At 47.2% G+C, this 17,236-nt stretch overlaps 1 protein-coding gene across 1 annotated transcript; it reads right to left on the minus strand.

The window, feature by feature from the left end:
- Nucleotides 1-7,314: 7,314 nt before the first annotated feature.
- On the minus strand, nucleotides 7,315-10,111 carry HOXC9 (homeobox C9). Its single transcript, XM_005141771.1, has 2 exons — nucleotides 9,550-10,111; nucleotides 7,315-7,606 (listed from the first exon to the last, which is right to left on the minus strand). The coding sequence occupies exons 1-2, from the start codon at nucleotides 10,109-10,111 to the stop codon at nucleotides 7,362-7,364; spliced, it is 807 nt and encodes a 268-aa protein (XP_005141828.1). The 3' UTR covers nucleotides 7,315-7,361.
- Nucleotides 10,112-17,236: the final 7,125 nt, after the last annotated feature.

Consider the following 17,236-nt stretch of genomic DNA (forward strand, 5'->3'; position numbering starts at 1 on the left):
GACCCTCGCATGCAAAAAAAAAAAAAAAAAAAAAAAAAAAGGAGACACAAAAAGATAAATTTACAAAAAAAAAGACGTTTTAATTCGAGATTAGAGCGAGGTTGTCCCTGGACTGTCTCAAGTCCTGCTTTTTAGTGGCTTTTTTTTTTTGGTTTTAATGCGATCTCAAAGGCGTTTCATGGTGCCTCTGTGTGTCTGTACGCTTGGTTCGCGGTGCTCTTGACTTCTCTTGTAATCTGTCGGTAGGTAGAGCTCTCTCTCTCTCTCAATTTCTCTGTAACTCTGCTCCTTCCCTTTAACACCACAGGCAAATTCCTCAAAATCCCGGTGGTGTGGCTTGTTTTTTTTTTTTTTTCCTTCTTCTTTTTTTTTTTTTTTTTCCTTTCCCTCCTCTCTCCCCTCACCCACGAGATGTACACATCCCTCCGCCACGCCGAGGCAGCCTGCAGCCAAATGACAGCGTTTTGGGGCGCTTTGCTTTGGGGGTGGTGGTGATGGTGTATGTATGAAGCAAAGGAGGTGTAGACCGAAAGGGGGGGGCGGACGACACCCACACAACCCTCTAAAGAGGTGGGGGCCCACACCTAATGACTAGAGGAGGGTGAAGGTGCGCATTAATATCAAACACACGCACAACCCCCCCCCCCTTTCTTTTTTTCCCAGCAGCAGCCTCTTCACTGATGGCAGCAAATACATGCGCTGGGAGGTCAGCCTAGGTAACCTCAACAGGTAAAGGGAGCCCAAGCAGTCCCCCCCTTGCCCTCCCCATCACCACCCCCCCAATAATAATTCGGGGTGAGCTTCTTGTAGTGCTCAGCACCGCCTCCCCCCTCCCATGGGGTCACCCCATAGCCAGGGAGAACGGTGAGGGTACCCTGGTGTTGTTGTTGTTGTCATTGTGTTGGGGTTTGAGGGGGGGACTGCGAGGGTGGGTTTGGTCCCACCTAGAGGGGGGGCAGAAAGGGGAAGGAGGGGGGTGTCTGGTGTGGCTGGAGTCGCTGAGCCCAGCTTTCTTCCTTTCTTTCTTTATTTATTCGGCTTTCTTCGGGTAGGGGGGTGCGGGTGTTGTTGTTATTGTGGTGATGGTGGTTGCCAGATTGGAATCAAACAAGCAAACAAAAGCAAAACGGGGAGCGAGCGGGCGAGGGAAGAGTCTCCGTATTGATTGGCTGCTTCTTGGCTGTCCTTCTTTAAAGAAAATAAAGGCAGAAAATTATGGGGAGTTATTTGCTATTTTATTTATTTATTTATTTATTTATCTATTTATTCCTCCCCTTGCTTCCTTTCAAACCAACCACTGAAAATCCACGGCTGGAAATAACAGGGAAGCGTCCTTCCAAGGGAATAAAGTAGACCATTGCTTAAAGAAAGCTACTTTGGACGAAAAGAGAGGCAAAGTGAGACAGAAAGTATGTACTCCCTTTTGTGCATGCCTGTAAAATATCACCACCGAGCTTCTTTTTTTTTACCTTTTCGCTATCCCACAGAGCGATTTTCCCCCATCTTTTCCCATTGCCAGTGGTATTTGTGCCCCTCGTCCCCACTTTTTGCCCTCTTAAGTGACCACTCACTGCAGCCTTTCACTTCGGACACTTCATTTTTTACGACTGCATGAAGGAACTCAGCTCATTAAAAAAAATCACATCAAATCACCAGGATTCGTGTTAATTTTTCGGGGCGGGTGGGGGAGGAGGAGACACACACACTTCGGAAATGCCTATTTTCTGGAGAGCCGCAAAAATTGATCAAACCCACCGAAGGACACCGTGTTCTGAACAGTCCCCCGTGTTCCCTTCCAAAGTCTGCAGACCTCCAAATCTTTCCCTCATGTTCTTCCACCAAAAAAACCCCATCCAGCCTAATTATTTTCAGAAGAGACCTAGGTGACTCTGGCCGATTTCAAGTGTGGAGGGAGGAAAATACCATCCCAGCTCCCCTCGCCAGGCTGGTTTGAGGTGTTTTTCTGCCCAGCAAAGGTCACATTCTCGCTTTTTTTTGAGGCATGGAGTGGTTCAAACCTCTAGCGAGGTTTGGAACTTGCATTTTATTTCCTCTTTTTTTTGCAGACACATTCCCAAGTAGAGGTAAAGATCCAGTAGCCACTTAGTCCCCCATTAGGTTTTCGTAGTTCGAGGGTGTATTTTTCCATTTAGAAAGGCAACGTGTAGTGTGGTTTTCCTCCCCGTAAGCAGACAATGAGCGATGCAGAACAGTGATTTTTCCACTGCCTATTGTGAAAATATTGCTTAAAATCAAGCTACGGTTGCTGTGAAGAAATAGTCTTCATACCCCAATAATCCCAAGGACGCATGATAACCATATTCATTTTTACAGAACTCACCCACCTCATTCCCCCTTCCCCAGATTACCCTTCGCTTAAGGAATCCCCCCCAAAATAAGTAAAAGAGCAAGTAGGGATAGAGACTCTTTAATTAACAGCTACTAATCGAGCTGAAACATTTTCCTCCTCTAATCAATACTATTTCTATTTTTAAAATCCCAGTGCCTACCCGTGCAATAAAGGCAGCCGTGCAAATGATAGGGCAAAATAATATCCGAATAAAGTTGTCAGATAAGGGCAGTTTGGGCTGAGACTGGGAAAAACTGCTGTATTTTTCCAATCATTATCCCTGGACGCAGTCAGCAAAGGTGCAGAGAATCTTTCCGAATCCTACCTTAGGCTGGGAAATAAATATTTGCCTTCAGTGTCTGTGAAAGAAAGGACCCACCATCCCCTTCCAGATTGCATGAAATAAGATATATGCAATCGCCTGCTTCTTTTTAAGGAAAATATTTTGACATTTACTGTCTGGGGAAAGTGCTGCTCTTTGTCTTTACTGTTTTGGCCGTGTTTAGATGTGGGGATGGAGGGGGGTGATGTGTCTTGCTGGTGCATGCGCTTCAATGCTGCTTTATCGGTGTGGCTATATTGTACTTTTAGGTGTTTCATTGTACCCTCACGAGTTTATTTTCTCCCCCCTCCTTTCCCTTTGCCCTGACCTTCACTGGAAAATGTCATTCCCTCTTTCCCCACCCCAAAATGAGGAGGTTCGGGAGAGAGACGTGACGTGCGTAAATAAAGAGGCAGAAAGAAAGGGGGGAAAAGCGCTGAAGCTCACAACCACTTCAAAATAGGCAATTTCTCTGTGCAAGCATTTTTTATGCATTTATGCGCTCCCCGCGCCGTGAGATGTCAGCCCTGAGCGCTGCTCCGCGCTCCCCGCGGATAAAAAATACTATTAAAGAGGCTATTTATAATGGGGCTCAGCACAGTGCGGAGTACGCGTGTAGAGGGGGGGTAAGGTAGTTCCATGCCCTCTTCTTCCATCCCCGGGCGCGGAGCCCCGTCCGCGGGTGCGGGGGAACCGCGGGGCGCTTCCCCCTGCGCGCAGCCCCGCGCTATCATTGGGCAACAGCGCCATCTCGTGGCCGCGCCGGGGCTCAGCGCCGCGGGTGCGGGGCTGGGGGGGGTGCACCCACCGGCCCCCACGATGCGTTATAACCGGTAATCCTTTACCGGAGGTTTTGGGGGTATGGGGGAGCTCCAGGAGCTCAGCGCGGTGCGGCCACCCCTATAGAAACACCGAGCACGGACAGGATTTTTCCTGCCAAATATATATGTAATATATATATTTTAAAAGCCATTTTCCTCCTTGTATATATTTTGTCTCCCCCTCACCCATAAAAATGACAAATCTAACAGCACACACACGCTGGACCAAACAAACCCACCAGATGTGTCACATCTCCCACTTCCAACCTCCGCTTTTATCAGTTTTAGCTTCGAGTTGGGGTTTGATTTTCCTTTTTGGGTGGGTTTTTTTGTGGGTGTTTTGGTTTTGGGTTTTTTTTTGCTGTGGTTTTTTTCTTTTTTACCTCCCCTTGTCCGAGGGGGGTCTGTTGTTTGTAGCTTGTAGACAAAACATTCCAATAATCCGGTTTCAAAGAGAAGAGCACCCACCTTATTTAAACCATAAAGCAATTAAAGCCAGACGTCTAGCCAGATCTAGGGTCCTGTTTTGTTCGCTCCTATTCAGCCCCGCATAGCAGGGAGACAAACAGAGTTGTAAAAGTGGCATTTTTTTGGCTGCGGAAATGTACCTATGGACAGCTGTAGAGTCCTGTCGGTTTTGTGAGCCTTACAAAAGGGTAGATTAGAAACCAGGCGCACACACACCCCACCATGAAACACCCCCAGAACCTTATATTCCCTCCTATACATATATATATATTATTAATTATTTTTTCTTTCTTCCCTTCGAGAGCTATAAGCGCATCTCTCCCCAGGCAGAAAGAGATGTGCATGGTCACAAGCGCCAGCACACAATAGCTGTATCAGTATGCGTCTGCACACACGCGCCATATGTCAAAGAATGCCGAAATTGGAGCATTTTGATACATTAATCCGGGGAAAGGCTGGCCACAGGGCGTGCTGCCGGGTGCAAGCCGCAGGATTTTCTGGTTTTTTCTCTTAAAATTATTATTATTTATTTTGAGCCACACTAAAGGCGTTTGGGGATTATTTCCCCCCCCCCCCCCCCTTCCACTGGCTACTATGGAGGAGAAATTCAATGGCTGAGCCGCACCAGCGCAGTCTCCCAGCATGGCCAAATGGCATTTTATAACTGGTGTAACCCTTCACCGGGGGACGGGACGGAGGGGGGGGGGTGGTGTGAGGATACCGGGGGCCTTGCACATGAACTAAAACTGCGGCAGGATTTTAACCCAACCCAACCCACCACCAACAAAAGAAAGCCCCAACCAGCAGCTCGGTGGAGACAAAGGGGCATCTCCTCCGCTGCCCGCCGGCGCTAAGGGGGGTCCGGCCGGGGAGAGGGCTACGGCAGGGAGGGAGAGGGTCGGGGGAGGGGGGGAGAGGGACTCGGGAGGAAAGGGGGGGACTGGGGAGGGAAAGAGGGGGGTCAGGGGGAGGGAGCAGGCTGTGGTCGCACTGGAAATGAGATCCGCTTGAATGAAAGGGGGGGCCAAAATGAACTTCCATACATCATGTCTTTTCAACATCACTAAACGTTCCTGACAAGCCCCTCCAGAGAGACGGGTCCAAAACTGCCTCCAAAGTCCTGTCCGAAGGATGACTGGGATGCTGTTTTGTTGTTTAGGGGGTTATTTTCCTCTTACTTAATAATGATAAAGCGGGGAGATTTCTCCCCTCTCGCGAAGAGGACCTTGGCGAGCCGCTTCACGACCCTGCAGGGTTTTATTCTTTATTTGAGGGGGGATGAAGGAAGGGAGAGAAGCAGACGGGAGGAATAATAATAATAATAATCATTTAAAAAATTAAACCGACATGACTTAGATGGAAAGATTTCCCCCTTCTCTTTTCTTCTTTTTTTTCCTTCGGCCCATAAATCTTCCTCTCTGCTAAAATGTTTTCTAACCTGACCATTTCATTGCGCTCGTTAAGGTTTTCCCAAACAGACCTAGCACAAAACTAGGATTGTAAAAGGGCTTTTGAGCTTCCCCTGCTCCAGGGATGTCTCCGCGGACAGACCGCGGTGTGCCTGTCCCCCTCCGGTGACAAAAAATAGACCCCGGTTTAGAAGCGAGGACACAAATCAGGGCAAGGGAAAGAAACCTCCAAACGCTTCAGCAAGAAATATTAAAGAGCAATATTTTATGAGATCACCAGAAGTAATCGCTTCCAGATTTGATTTCGGAGGAACTGGGACGAGGGCGACAAACGTATCTCGCTCGCCTGATCTGGTTTTGATTAGAAAGATTAAAACGCTGCTCCACTCATTTCATTAAAGAAAGGGACCTATAACAAGTTTTTATGATTAAACATCCCTCGCTGCTCATTTTTTATACAATCTCCTGCCTCTTGTTTCTCATTCAGCAGCCTGGAAAGCGCCCAGAGAAGGAGCCAGTGATAAATTCCGGCTCCCTGCGCTGTGGGCAGCGGTTTCTCGCCTCTGCAGCACCAGACCCATCTCGCCCTGGCAGGACGGGGAGGGGGGGGGGGGAATGTGTTGACCTTTCCGCAGCCAACAACCCTTTTCTCCCCCCCTTTTCTCTTTAATCTGCCCTTGTAGGGTGAAGGGGGGGGGGAGCCTTTGTCTCTCCCCCACCCCCCTAACCCTGGTTTTCTTTTTTTTATACATATATATATATGTATATACATGTCTTAATCTGCAGTCTGCCGCATAGCCACTACACATTTATTTCTTTATTCTCTTGCTTTTTCTCTCTCCCCCCCAACCCCCCCAGCACTTCTCCACCCCAGGCACTTCTTTTTTCCCCCATTCTCCACCGCAAGCATTTCTTGCTTCCCCTTCTCCTGAGCTGTCTTGTGAGAAGCAGCACTTCCAGCAACCTTCCAAGTTTTGGCAGCCCCATCGATAAGGCAGAAGCTCCCCCTTGAGCGGATGGCAGTGAGCGGATCCTTTGCCAGCTCCTCTATTCCCAGCATCCATATTTAGTCTTTTTACATATCCTTCGATTGCCTGGGGTCATAAATTAGTACAATTAATTATCCCAATCTCAAAATTGATGGCACATATAACCCTTACCTCAGCGCCTTTTTATTATGCTACTTTGAAATAGAAAAGGGCTGGGGAAGGAAGCAGAAAGCTCCGCTCTCGGCTGCGGGGGATGCTCGGGTCCTCCCCGCCGAGGCACCGGCACCGACACCGGCACCGCAAAGCCCTGGGGCTGCTGCTTTCCAAAGGGCTTTAAAGAAAAAGACACCTAAATACTGATTGTTTTTTGTTTCTCTCTTTGTTGGTTTTTTTTTGTCTTTCCCCGTGACGTTAGGTATATTTACATAGAGCTGCTCTACAATAGCGAACATAACAATATTACAGAACGGTTCTGAGACGAGAATAAAATACACAAATAAGTACAGCAGAAACGTTCAACACCATGACAGAACATCATCGAGCCATAATCCCTTCAGTCTTTTTTTTTCGTCTCTTTTTCCTCTCTTTTGTACAAAATATTCACTCACGAGCTCGCGGAATTAAAAAATAAAAATACTGGATAAGTTTAATTTATGAAATAAAATACTAAAAACAAAGAAAAAAATTCAAGTACTTCTTGTGTTTGCTTTCTGAGGAGGACAAAATAAGGAAGAAGAAAGGAAGAGAAAACAACCCCCCCCCACATCTCTCTTTTATTTAGTTGCATTTTAGAAAAGACTCGTGTCCCCAAACGCTTGCTGTGTTTGCCTATAACGCTAAAACATTCATCCGCACATTCAAAGTCAGAAATATTTCAACCCCCAAAACCAGCCTCTTTTTTATTTTCTTTTTTCTTTTTTTTTCCTTTTTTTTCTCTTTTTTTTTTCTTTCTTTCTTTCTTTCTCTCCACCCTCGTTTCTCATTGACTGGACTTTGCCAACTTTATTGCTGTTCTTTATCGGTTTTTTCTTTATTCATTTTCTTCATTTTCATTCGCCTGTTCTGAAACCAGATTTTGACTTGGCGTTCAGTGAGATTAAGGACTCTGGCTACTTCGTACCTTCGGTCCCGTGTAAGGTACATATTGAATAAAAACTCTTTTTCCAGTTCCAGGGTCTGATACTTTGTGTAAGGACATCTTTTCTTCCTCGTGGAGCGCGCATGAATCCAATTTGCGACGGGATTGTCTGAGAAAGAAGATTTTGATATTTTTGGGGGGTGGAAAAAAAAATCAATGTATACAGCTGGCCTTTCTTCCCTCCCCCCTCCACGCCCTGTGTATCTAGAGAAAGAAACCTGTTTAATTAGCAGATCTTACCTAAATATTTTAAGTGACCTTCAGAAGAGTTTAATCTGTTTATTTTGGAGGGGTCATTTCCTTTTCTTTTGCTGCTGTTCTCACATAAAAGTTTCAGTAAATAAAACTGTAGCAATGGGTTTAAAATAATAATTATCCACATGACTGCTACTAGCGGTAATCTAAGAACATAGTCATAAAAAGTCAAAATTCCCACCATTTCATAGGCCCATAAACTCTTTTTACAACCTCAGCTCTCCAATACTTTCCCTAGAAGCTTTCCCAGACCTGGAAAGCCGAGTTTGTTGTTTTAATATCTTAAGGATGACACGCGAGATGTCCCACTGGCTCCCCAGAAATTGCCTTTTTTATTTCCCCTAGACTACAGGACTTTCCCCACTGCTGCTCCAGCCCCTTTGGTCAGGGGGAATAAAACACAGCTTCCATCCTTGAGGAAAGGTTTTTTCTCTCCTCAGCCGGTTTTAGGCATCTGCCTGCCAGCACAGGGACCCTTTCGCCCTCTGATTCCTCGACTTATTTTTATCACGAGGGTGCCTGGCACCAGCCCGCCTGTCATAAATAGAGGTGTGAGCTTCTTGCCAGATAGAGAGTGAGAGGCACCAAGGTGCTGTCACCGGGCTTTACCCCGCGGAAATCACCCCCATCTTAGGCCGGGGGAGTCCCCCCCGGTTGCGGGGCCGAGCTGGGGCCCCCGCATCACCCCTCTATGCATCCCCCGGGGATATGGAGCTGCTATCGGGAGGGTTTGGCGAGAAGGGCTTGGCTTGGGTGCGTTTTGGGGGGTTTCTGTGTTATTATTCATCCCAGGATCAGAGCTGACCTCCTGGCTGCACCACTCCGGAGCTGCTCCCTTCTGCAGAGCCGGGGTCCAGGCTCCCTGCGCTGCAGGCTGGAGGTGAGGGTGATGGTGGCAGTTACCTGACTCCTGTCCCTACAATGTTCAAGGTTTCCTGATGCCTGGGTTAGGTTTTCTTTCCCTCCTTTTTCTCTTTTTGAGTTTTCACTCCCCTCCCTCCCTCCCTCTCTCCCTTGGGCTGCAAAAGAGGTTTCTTCAAGTGTATGGTCCAATGTCCTGCGCTTGCTGCCTTTTGCCCTCAGCTACCTCCACGCACTTACTTTATGCCTTTACAATTCCCAATTTTCCTCTTTCTCCCTCGCACACACACACACGCCCCCCACCCTCGCCCTGGGCACCCACCTTTTCATTTATTCCCACGTGTTCGAGCATTTTATGAATAATTGCACCGGTGGAGCTTTTATTGATTTAAAAAATAGATAAAGAGACACCTCTGCATTTATCCAGAGAGAGTCCTTACCCCTGCCCCAAAAAAACCCAAACCCACATCAAGACGTTCACTTCCAGCCAGCTACAACTCTTCCTTGTTCTTTGAAAGTGGGAATATTTGAAAGGGAAGAGCTTCCTCCTCCTGCCTACCCCCCTCTCGCTGCCTCTCACACACGCACTCTCCTTTTATATATATATATTTTTAGCTAGTTTTTCATTCTCCCTGGTGGAAGGTGGTGAATATTTGACCAAAGAAGCCAACAGCCGCCCCCCTCCCCTTGCACAGAAAATCTTTAAAAGACAAAAAAAAAGGGGGAAAAGGGGAAAAAAAAAAAGACTAAAGAGCCCAAAACAAAGTCGAGATATTCGCTCTCCGGCTCTGCTAGGCGGACTCGCTCAAACCCCCAGATCTTCCTGCGTATCTGGAGTTTTAGGGTCGGGCTCTCTAAGGTAATTTCATTTTATTGAGTAGGGTCCTGGAAGCCGTAATGCCTCCCCGGTCGTAAACAAGAATGACTTCGACTTACTAGGGTCTAATTCGTGCTTTTCTTCTTTGTGTTTGCTGGAAGCGATGGCTTCGGACTCCGGGGAAGGAATTGTCTGCGCTGCTCTGTCTCTCAGCTCCCCCGGAGCCGCGTACATGTAGTCCGCGTAGCCGCGGCCGTCGGCGGGGCCGCACTCAGCCCGTCGCCCCGGGAAGGCGTCGGGCTTGAGGCCGTAGGGGCGAGCCCCGGGGGCGAAGGCCGGGAAGGAGACGGCCCCGGCGAGGGGCTCCAGCCAAGTCCGCATGTACCTGGGCTCGGCCCCCACGGGCGCCTGCGGGGCGTAGGGGTGGTAGCCCACGGAGGACTGGGAGTGGACGGGAGCCCACGAGGTGGTGAAAACGGCCGGCTTGGGGGCGAAACTGCAGGACGGGAAGTCGGCACAGTCCGGGACTAATCCTGACGGTCGGGCGGCAGCCGGGTGGGAGGCAGAGCCGGGGAACCTGGAGGCCAAGAGCTCTTCGTTCTCGTGGCTTATCAAGGAGTCAACATAGTAGTTGCTTATGGGGCCAGAAGCCGACATGGTTCCCCCCTCTTTTACATTCATAAGATTATTGTATGAACTGTATGTGTACTTTTTATCTTCTCATAGAACAATCAGGGCAGGTAATTATTTTTTCAGCCTTTCCCAGTGTGCCATTGGCTGCCCGCCCTCACGTGATTGTATTTACCCAAAAATATAGCGTGGATCAATCCGCAGGTCTTTTTTTTTTTTTTTTTTTTTCCTCACTCGATTTTTTTTTTTTTTTTTTAAATTTTTTATTTATTTTTTTAATAAGGCGACCCGGCTTTTCCTAAAAGCGCTGGAAACGGGGCGGGGATGGGGAGGAGGGAGGCTCGGCCGGTCCCTGCCGGGGGATGCTCTTTACGGGCTTGGAGGGGGGGAAGCCTTGCCCTGGTGCTGAGGAAGGTGGAAGGTAATTGTGGAAGGTAGTCCAGGAACTATTTCTTGACGTAATTTGTCTCTGTCCTTTCCTTCTGCAGCTTCTAGCCTCTAATGGATACATTAAATTGAATATCGGTGGGAAGGGGAGAGGGGGGAAGTGAGAAGTGCGGTGGAGGTGGACTCCCCACTTGGAGAAAGGAGCTGGGGAGGGGGGGGGGAGGAAGAAGCTTTTAGCCTAAAAGCAAAAGGGGCTTTTGTCATCTTTTGCAGCGCTGTCTCATCGTCAGGCTGCTCAGCAGCTGAGAAGTCTGTGGGGCACAGGCACATCTAGTCCTGTTTTGAGCAATAAGTGTCTTCAGGAGGAGAGAAAATAATCTAGACACAGTATGAGGAGCATCTTTGCAAAGAGGAGGGGGAAATAATATTAACACCCTCCCCCCCAAAAGAAAAAGGGGGGGGGGGGAAAGAAAGACTGGGCTTTTGCAGTGAAAGGCTGCATTATTCGGCAAGTAGTCGTGGATGTTTTTATGTCCTTCAATAAAATTTTTACGAGGATCATTTGATTGTTCATAAATGTGTCGTTCATTAAATAAAACCGTAGGACTTTCAGCTGTAGAGCTGAGGATGGGAGAGCTTGCGCTTATCAGGAGGAAGCAACAACGTGTGCTGGGCACATGATTGTCCTGATTATTTTTTTTCTTTTTTTGTGTGTGTTTTTGGTTGTTTTTTTTTTTTTCTTAACGCCTGGAAACTTTTCCCTTTTTTGCACCAAAATCGCTCGAAGAAGTTGGGAGCATTAAAAATTCCGTGGTAGCCTGCCTGCATTTTGAGAGAATAACCTTTCCTTTGTAAGGAAAGACAGGTAGGTAAATAGCTCACGCCCATTGGAGTCTGCAAGAAGGGAGTTAGGCGATTTCTCTGGAAAAAATAAAATAAAGAAGATGCCTAACAAAAAATAACCTCTCATTATCATTTTTAGAAAGCGAACCCCCCAAAAATATGGATATTCTGGGCTCTCCAGGGCTCTCCATCACCTCGGGTTTCTAGGGCTGGGAGGACATGGATGGAAATGGTCAAAATTTGGCGGAAGGAGGCAAAGTGGAGGCTGAGGACGCGATGAGGGCTCCTGCCGGGGGTGGGCAGGGAGTCTCCAGTGAGGCAGCCTTCCCCAGTGACAGGCATTCTGCACAGCCCGGGCTAGTCCCAGGGATGGACACGGCACAAACCGCTTTCTGGTCCTGCTAGTTTGGGCTTGTGGCTTTTTTCTCCCCCCCCTTCAGTAAGTTGCATGGGAAATGTGAGCAGGAGGAGAAAAGAGATTAAGGCAGATGCAGGGCTCAGCAGGCAAGGAGAAGTGATGCTGCCAGGAGACACCCCCCCCTCCTTCAAACTTACCCCCTCAGCTGAGCCAGGGTAAACCTCTGCACCTCAATTCATAGGGCTCCGGGAAAAAAAAACACTAAAATAATGAAATAAATACAAATAGAATGCCCAGAGCTGCTGGTAGAAACAGGGTTTCCCTCTCGAAAAATAGGGAAGGCTTTAGAAGAAAAATATGACGGGAGGTGTTTGTCCAGGGATTTTCCAAATTCGAAGAGAAAAGTCACCGACTCGCTCCCCCCCCACCCAGAATGTATTCCTCATTCCGTTTTAAGTCCCCTGCTTTATGTGAGCCCTTAAAGGGAAATATTCCTGCAGGAGCAGAATGTCTTCTTTGGCCTTTACCGAGACCCATTTATCTGTCAATCACCAGTCTCCAATGACGGTTATTTTTATGTGCGCGAGGCAAAAAAAATAAATATATATATATGTATATACTCATCATTCTTTTATCTATTCCCCTTTTAAATACACTTACTCTACAGAGCTGCTAATACAGTGGGCTGTGACATGCAGAGGGGAAAAAGCAGCGTGGCTTTTCTACTTTGGTGGGATGTATTAAAGAAAGTCCTTACAAAAGAAGGGTCGTCTGCAGATGTATATGCAGAAGGGGTGAGGGAGAAAGGAAAAAGAGGCAGAAAGGGAAGGAGGGAGAGAGAAAGGAAAGACTGGGCATGCAGAGGGATGCACTGAAAAGCAGAGTCAGGGGGGAGGTTTTCCAGAGCAACAAAAATAGTAATAATGTCAGAATATACCACAGACGAACCGCAAAACGAGCAGAAAATACCAAAGCCACGCAGCTATAATAAGCAGCAGCAGTTTTTGTAACCTTAATGCAAGCAGGCAAGGTCACTAAATTAGTCGTGGATGGTGTATGTTTGGTGTTACACAAAGGCAAACATATCTGGCAAAGATTTCTTTTATTCGCCCGGAAACCTGCAGCACAAGGAATTACTCACTCCCCAGATAGTCGTGGGATCTTAACTAATAATAAAACCATAAGATAGCATTTGTATGGCAAACCCCTTTCATTCAGGGGCTGCTGGGCTCTGAGAATTAAGCAGTACAAAGCAGAGATGGAGACAGTTCACCTTAAAGCAAACTAAAGACACGCTTAAGACTAAAGAAACGGCTTAAGACAATGTTTCTCCAGGTTTAGCTGCAGAATCCTGCAACACGATGTGAACGTTGCCCTCCCCTAACATTTAAACACGATGTGAACCCCCGTAAAATATTGTCCTTTCACGCTTATCTCGACATGAAACCATCCCCATGGATGAACGCAAAGTTGTGTGAATAAAGTCCACTCAGAGTGCAGGGCAAATAAAGCAAGATCCTGAAATATTCTTCTTTTCAGTAGCAGTGTCTCCAAGCAAATATCCAGGCTGGATTTAAAACACGCCTTGCTATTGAATTCAGCAGCTACAAGGTTTTAGGCACGCTCCAGCTAGACTCCTATGCCTCCACAAAAGCTCCGGTACTTGTTTAATGGGAGATTACCTCTTCTGAAATGATGGCAAACTATCACATCCCTTCCAGGCAGGCTAATATCTTTTCCTCTCACCTCCCCTTTTGAATCTGCGGGGGAAAGAAACTTAACTGCATTAAGCAAAACTGAACACTAGCAGTCCACAAGCCGTGTGAGTATTTATATTGTTATTTTTTCCCCTGATGGAGAATTAAAATAGCAAATAAATGATTAAAAAAGAAGGAAAGTCGAGTCGCAAATTAGGAGGTTACAGAAGATGAAGCCTTTGTCTGAGCACTGTCCTGGCTGGTTGACTTCTGACACCTTTTCGGAGCTTAAGGCTTCCCATATTCGCCCTGCTCCCTGCAAGTGCTGTGTGTGCTCAGTCCGAGCTGCATCCCTGTGCACGCAAACCAAGCTCCTTCCTCACTTCCAAACCTTTTGCTTTCGCTTTGAGAAATTCTCCCCTGATTGGAAGGAAGGGAGACAGGAAAATAACCCTAATAAAAAAAAAGGAAAAAAAAAGAAAAAAAAAGAGGGACAGAAGAGGGAGGAAAAAAAAAAAAGGGAAAAAATCCCAAGTATTGGATAGCTTCCTGCTGGGGTGACACTGCTTTCTTGGGTTTTTTTCTTGCTTTTTAATGCTTTTATTAATGTTTTTCGCAGAAGGAGGTGGGACGGGAAGGGCAGCCCTCGGTCCCCGGTCCTTAGGGGGGCTCCCCGCTGCTGCTCCAGGCCCGAGCACCGCCAGCAGCCTGCCTTCCCCCGGAGCGGAGCGGGGCTGCGGCGCTGCTGCCCGCCGGGGCACCCCGGGGCCGGAGCCCGCAGCTGCCGGTGGGGGCGGCCCCGGAACCGCAGACGGGCCGGGGGGGGTCGGGAGGGGGGGGTCGGGAGGGGGGTAGGCACTGTGGCTCCTTCCCCCCCCGTCCCCCCCAGCCAAGCAGCGAAATGGAGAGGGGAGAAAAAAGACAAACCGTCCGCATCCCCTCGGTTCAATTAACACTGTCAAGTTCGGATTAAAACAGAAATCGGTGGTTTCTCGGCTCCCTCTCCCCCCGCCCCGGCCCCGCCGCGCACCTCCAGCCCCTGCTTTGGGGGAGCAGGGAAGGGCGGTGCTGCCTTCATCTCTTTTCAGAAGCGAAACGAAAGTAACCCTCCAGCCAGCTCCAGCTCCCACTCTCCGCCTGCATTTTCAGCCTTAATCCGGAATAAAGTTCCCTTTCCCCCCCTTTTCTTTGTCCCTTTCCATTCCCTTCCTCTTCTCTTTCGCCTGCCCAAGTTCTTTCTCTTTTGTTCCTTCTTCACCCCTCCTTTCCTTAAAAAAAAAGAAGAGGGAAAAAAATTGTACACAATAGATTGAATGGATCCAAAGCAGACTCTCCGAAGAGGCTGCGAAATATTTCCTGATCCCCCAGATGCCTCTGTTTATTCCAGGATTGTCTCTTAAAGTAAATAAATATAGGGAAAGATTCATTTCAGGCCAAATACCATCCGTGAATCTTGCAGCAGCGCGATTGCAGGCTATAAGCTTTGCCTTTCTCACCCCCCCTTCCTCCCCCCCTCCCCTACATTCTTTGGCTGCTTGAAAATCATATTTACTTCAGCTCCCTGAAAAGTTATCATATATAGAAAAGCTCCCCAGGACAACAATTGACCCCTGGAACTCGCACATCGCTTTATATCAACGTGAAAACTTCAATCTGAGTCAATATGGGAGTCAATATGAGGCAAAGAAAATCAGCATTCCGCTTAAAATGACACTGCAGGAGTTTTTTACCTGCTTAAGTGCTTCCCCCCCAAGCACACCCCCCCCCTTCTGTCTGTTGCTAAGAATTCCTGTCTCTCCAGTGTTGGAGGTACAGCTAATAGACAATAAATTCCGAGGTGCAATTAAAGCTAAGAACAATTTCTTTAAGTGTGTTATGGTCTCCTTTCCCAAAATTTCAGGTCTCCCCCAGACGAAGCCTGCTGCAGATGTTCACAAACCCCAGCAGCCCGCGAGGGTGTAAAATCCAAGCTCCTCTCCTCGCTGCTCTCCAGGTTAGCTCGGTTTTGGGTGTGATATGAAATGCAGGTCAACAGAAGGGGAAAAAAAAATCCCAGCGAAGTAAATTAAAAGAAGAGCAAGAAAACAAGCCTGAACCCAGAGAGGCGAAGTGTATACTGCCTGAAGAAACATATTTCTATACTTCTGCCTTTACATTTATTATGTTTCTGTCAGACACCCTGTAATTAGCATAGATAACTATAGTTGCAAGCTCCAAGTTGTGTCTGCAAATTCTATTGTTTGGCTTCTCCAGTTGCACACCAGCGAGCTTGAAAGCGAGCACAAGGTGTTAGGAAGAGTCTGGTGCCCCCAAATAAGACAACAACCCCACGAAATGTATAGAGGAGGTGGGAGGGGGGGCGGAGGGGCGAAGGGTGATGCTTTAGGCAATGGATTCCAGCCCAATCTGCGCCGCAATATCTCTGGCCTGGTGCAAACGTCTCCTCCAGGAGATCAGCTCAGTCCTAAACCTGCCTTTATCTGCCACAATTATGGCTTAAAATAAAGGATATTCAGGCAATAGCCGGTGTTCTCCCTCCATCCACCCCATCCCCCCTCCAAGTAGTTATTTGTAAAGGTCATCTGCAGAGCCAATACCTGTGGAAATCCTCGGTGTCTGAGCCAGACACTCAGACACTTCAAGATAACAACCTTGAGCGGGGACATTTGTTACCATTTACACCAGCCCCAGTCTGTTTTCCAACCCTGGAGCGGGTTCGTCTCGTAGGGAAGAGTTGAACCTTCAGGGGACTGTCCCAAAGCCCAACCGTGAGAAGCCAGAAGAGCTTTTATTTGACGGGGATTAGAGGAGGGAGGCGGAATAAACCAAAACCCAGACATAACATAGCCCAGTTTTTCCCCTGCTGCAGAGCAGGGGAGAGTTTATCAACACAACCTCAGCTCCTCACAGCCTCCTGCTCCACTCTGTCCCATAGGTTTTGCTAAGAGATCTTAAGGAAGAAAACCCCACATACTTCCTAGCAGCAAAGGATAAAGTTCATCTATGGGCGATGCGTGTGCGAGGCAGAGGCAAAAGCCTCCAGGTTTTTAAAGTACACCTGCTGGGAGAGGAGTATTATACAAAGAGACGCAAGAAGAGTTATGCAATCCACTGAATCGTAATATAGCTAATATTTTACTCCGATAACAACAACCCAAAGTGCATGAACATGAGCAACAAACCAAACAATATTACCAGCATGATGTCTTTTTGACTACCCATGTTTTTACATAAAAAACAGGCACATCTATGCGAAATAGTTGAAGCCATAAATTCCCACTGTCCTTCTTCCAGATCTAATATCATAATTAAAAAACAGTAGGGGAGATTTTAAACTTTTATTGCATTTCTGGCGTTGGGTTGCTAAACATATATTAACTTGAGATTCTTCTTTTTCTCTCCAGGGGGGTGGTCTCTCAGAAATAAAATCAATCTTAATATGCACATTATAGATATTGTTTTGTCTTGTACATGCTGTTAGAAGAAAGGGAAAGAAATCTGCTGATAGTTAATGCAGAGAAGGCAAACTCATCGTACATGTAATGAAACCTTTAAATCATTCAATTATCGCAGCACTAATATCAAATAATTATAGTTAAATGTACCAGTAATCAACCTTGTCCCTGTTGAAATATTAATTTACAGTATTGTGAATGAGTTTTTTCCTTTCATTTTTTTCTCCTTCCTTTACCCTTTTTAAAACCCGCTTATTACATTTTTTTCCCAGCCTGGTGTACTCGACCTAAAAGGATGATGAAAACAGCCGTAACCCCATGCAACATTGCTTTGGACCAAATCCACAATCATTTTGTTTTATCCACACTTCAAATACAACATCTTTAACACAACAGACAAAGCAAAGCGAGATATTTTCAAACCGACGCTTAAAAA

This window comes from Melopsittacus undulatus, chromosome 21 (assembly GCF_012275295.1).
Source record: "Melopsittacus undulatus isolate bMelUnd1 chromosome 21, bMelUnd1.mat.Z, whole genome shotgun sequence".
Lineage (NCBI taxonomy): Eukaryota > Metazoa > Chordata > Aves > Psittaciformes > Psittaculidae > Melopsittacus > Melopsittacus undulatus.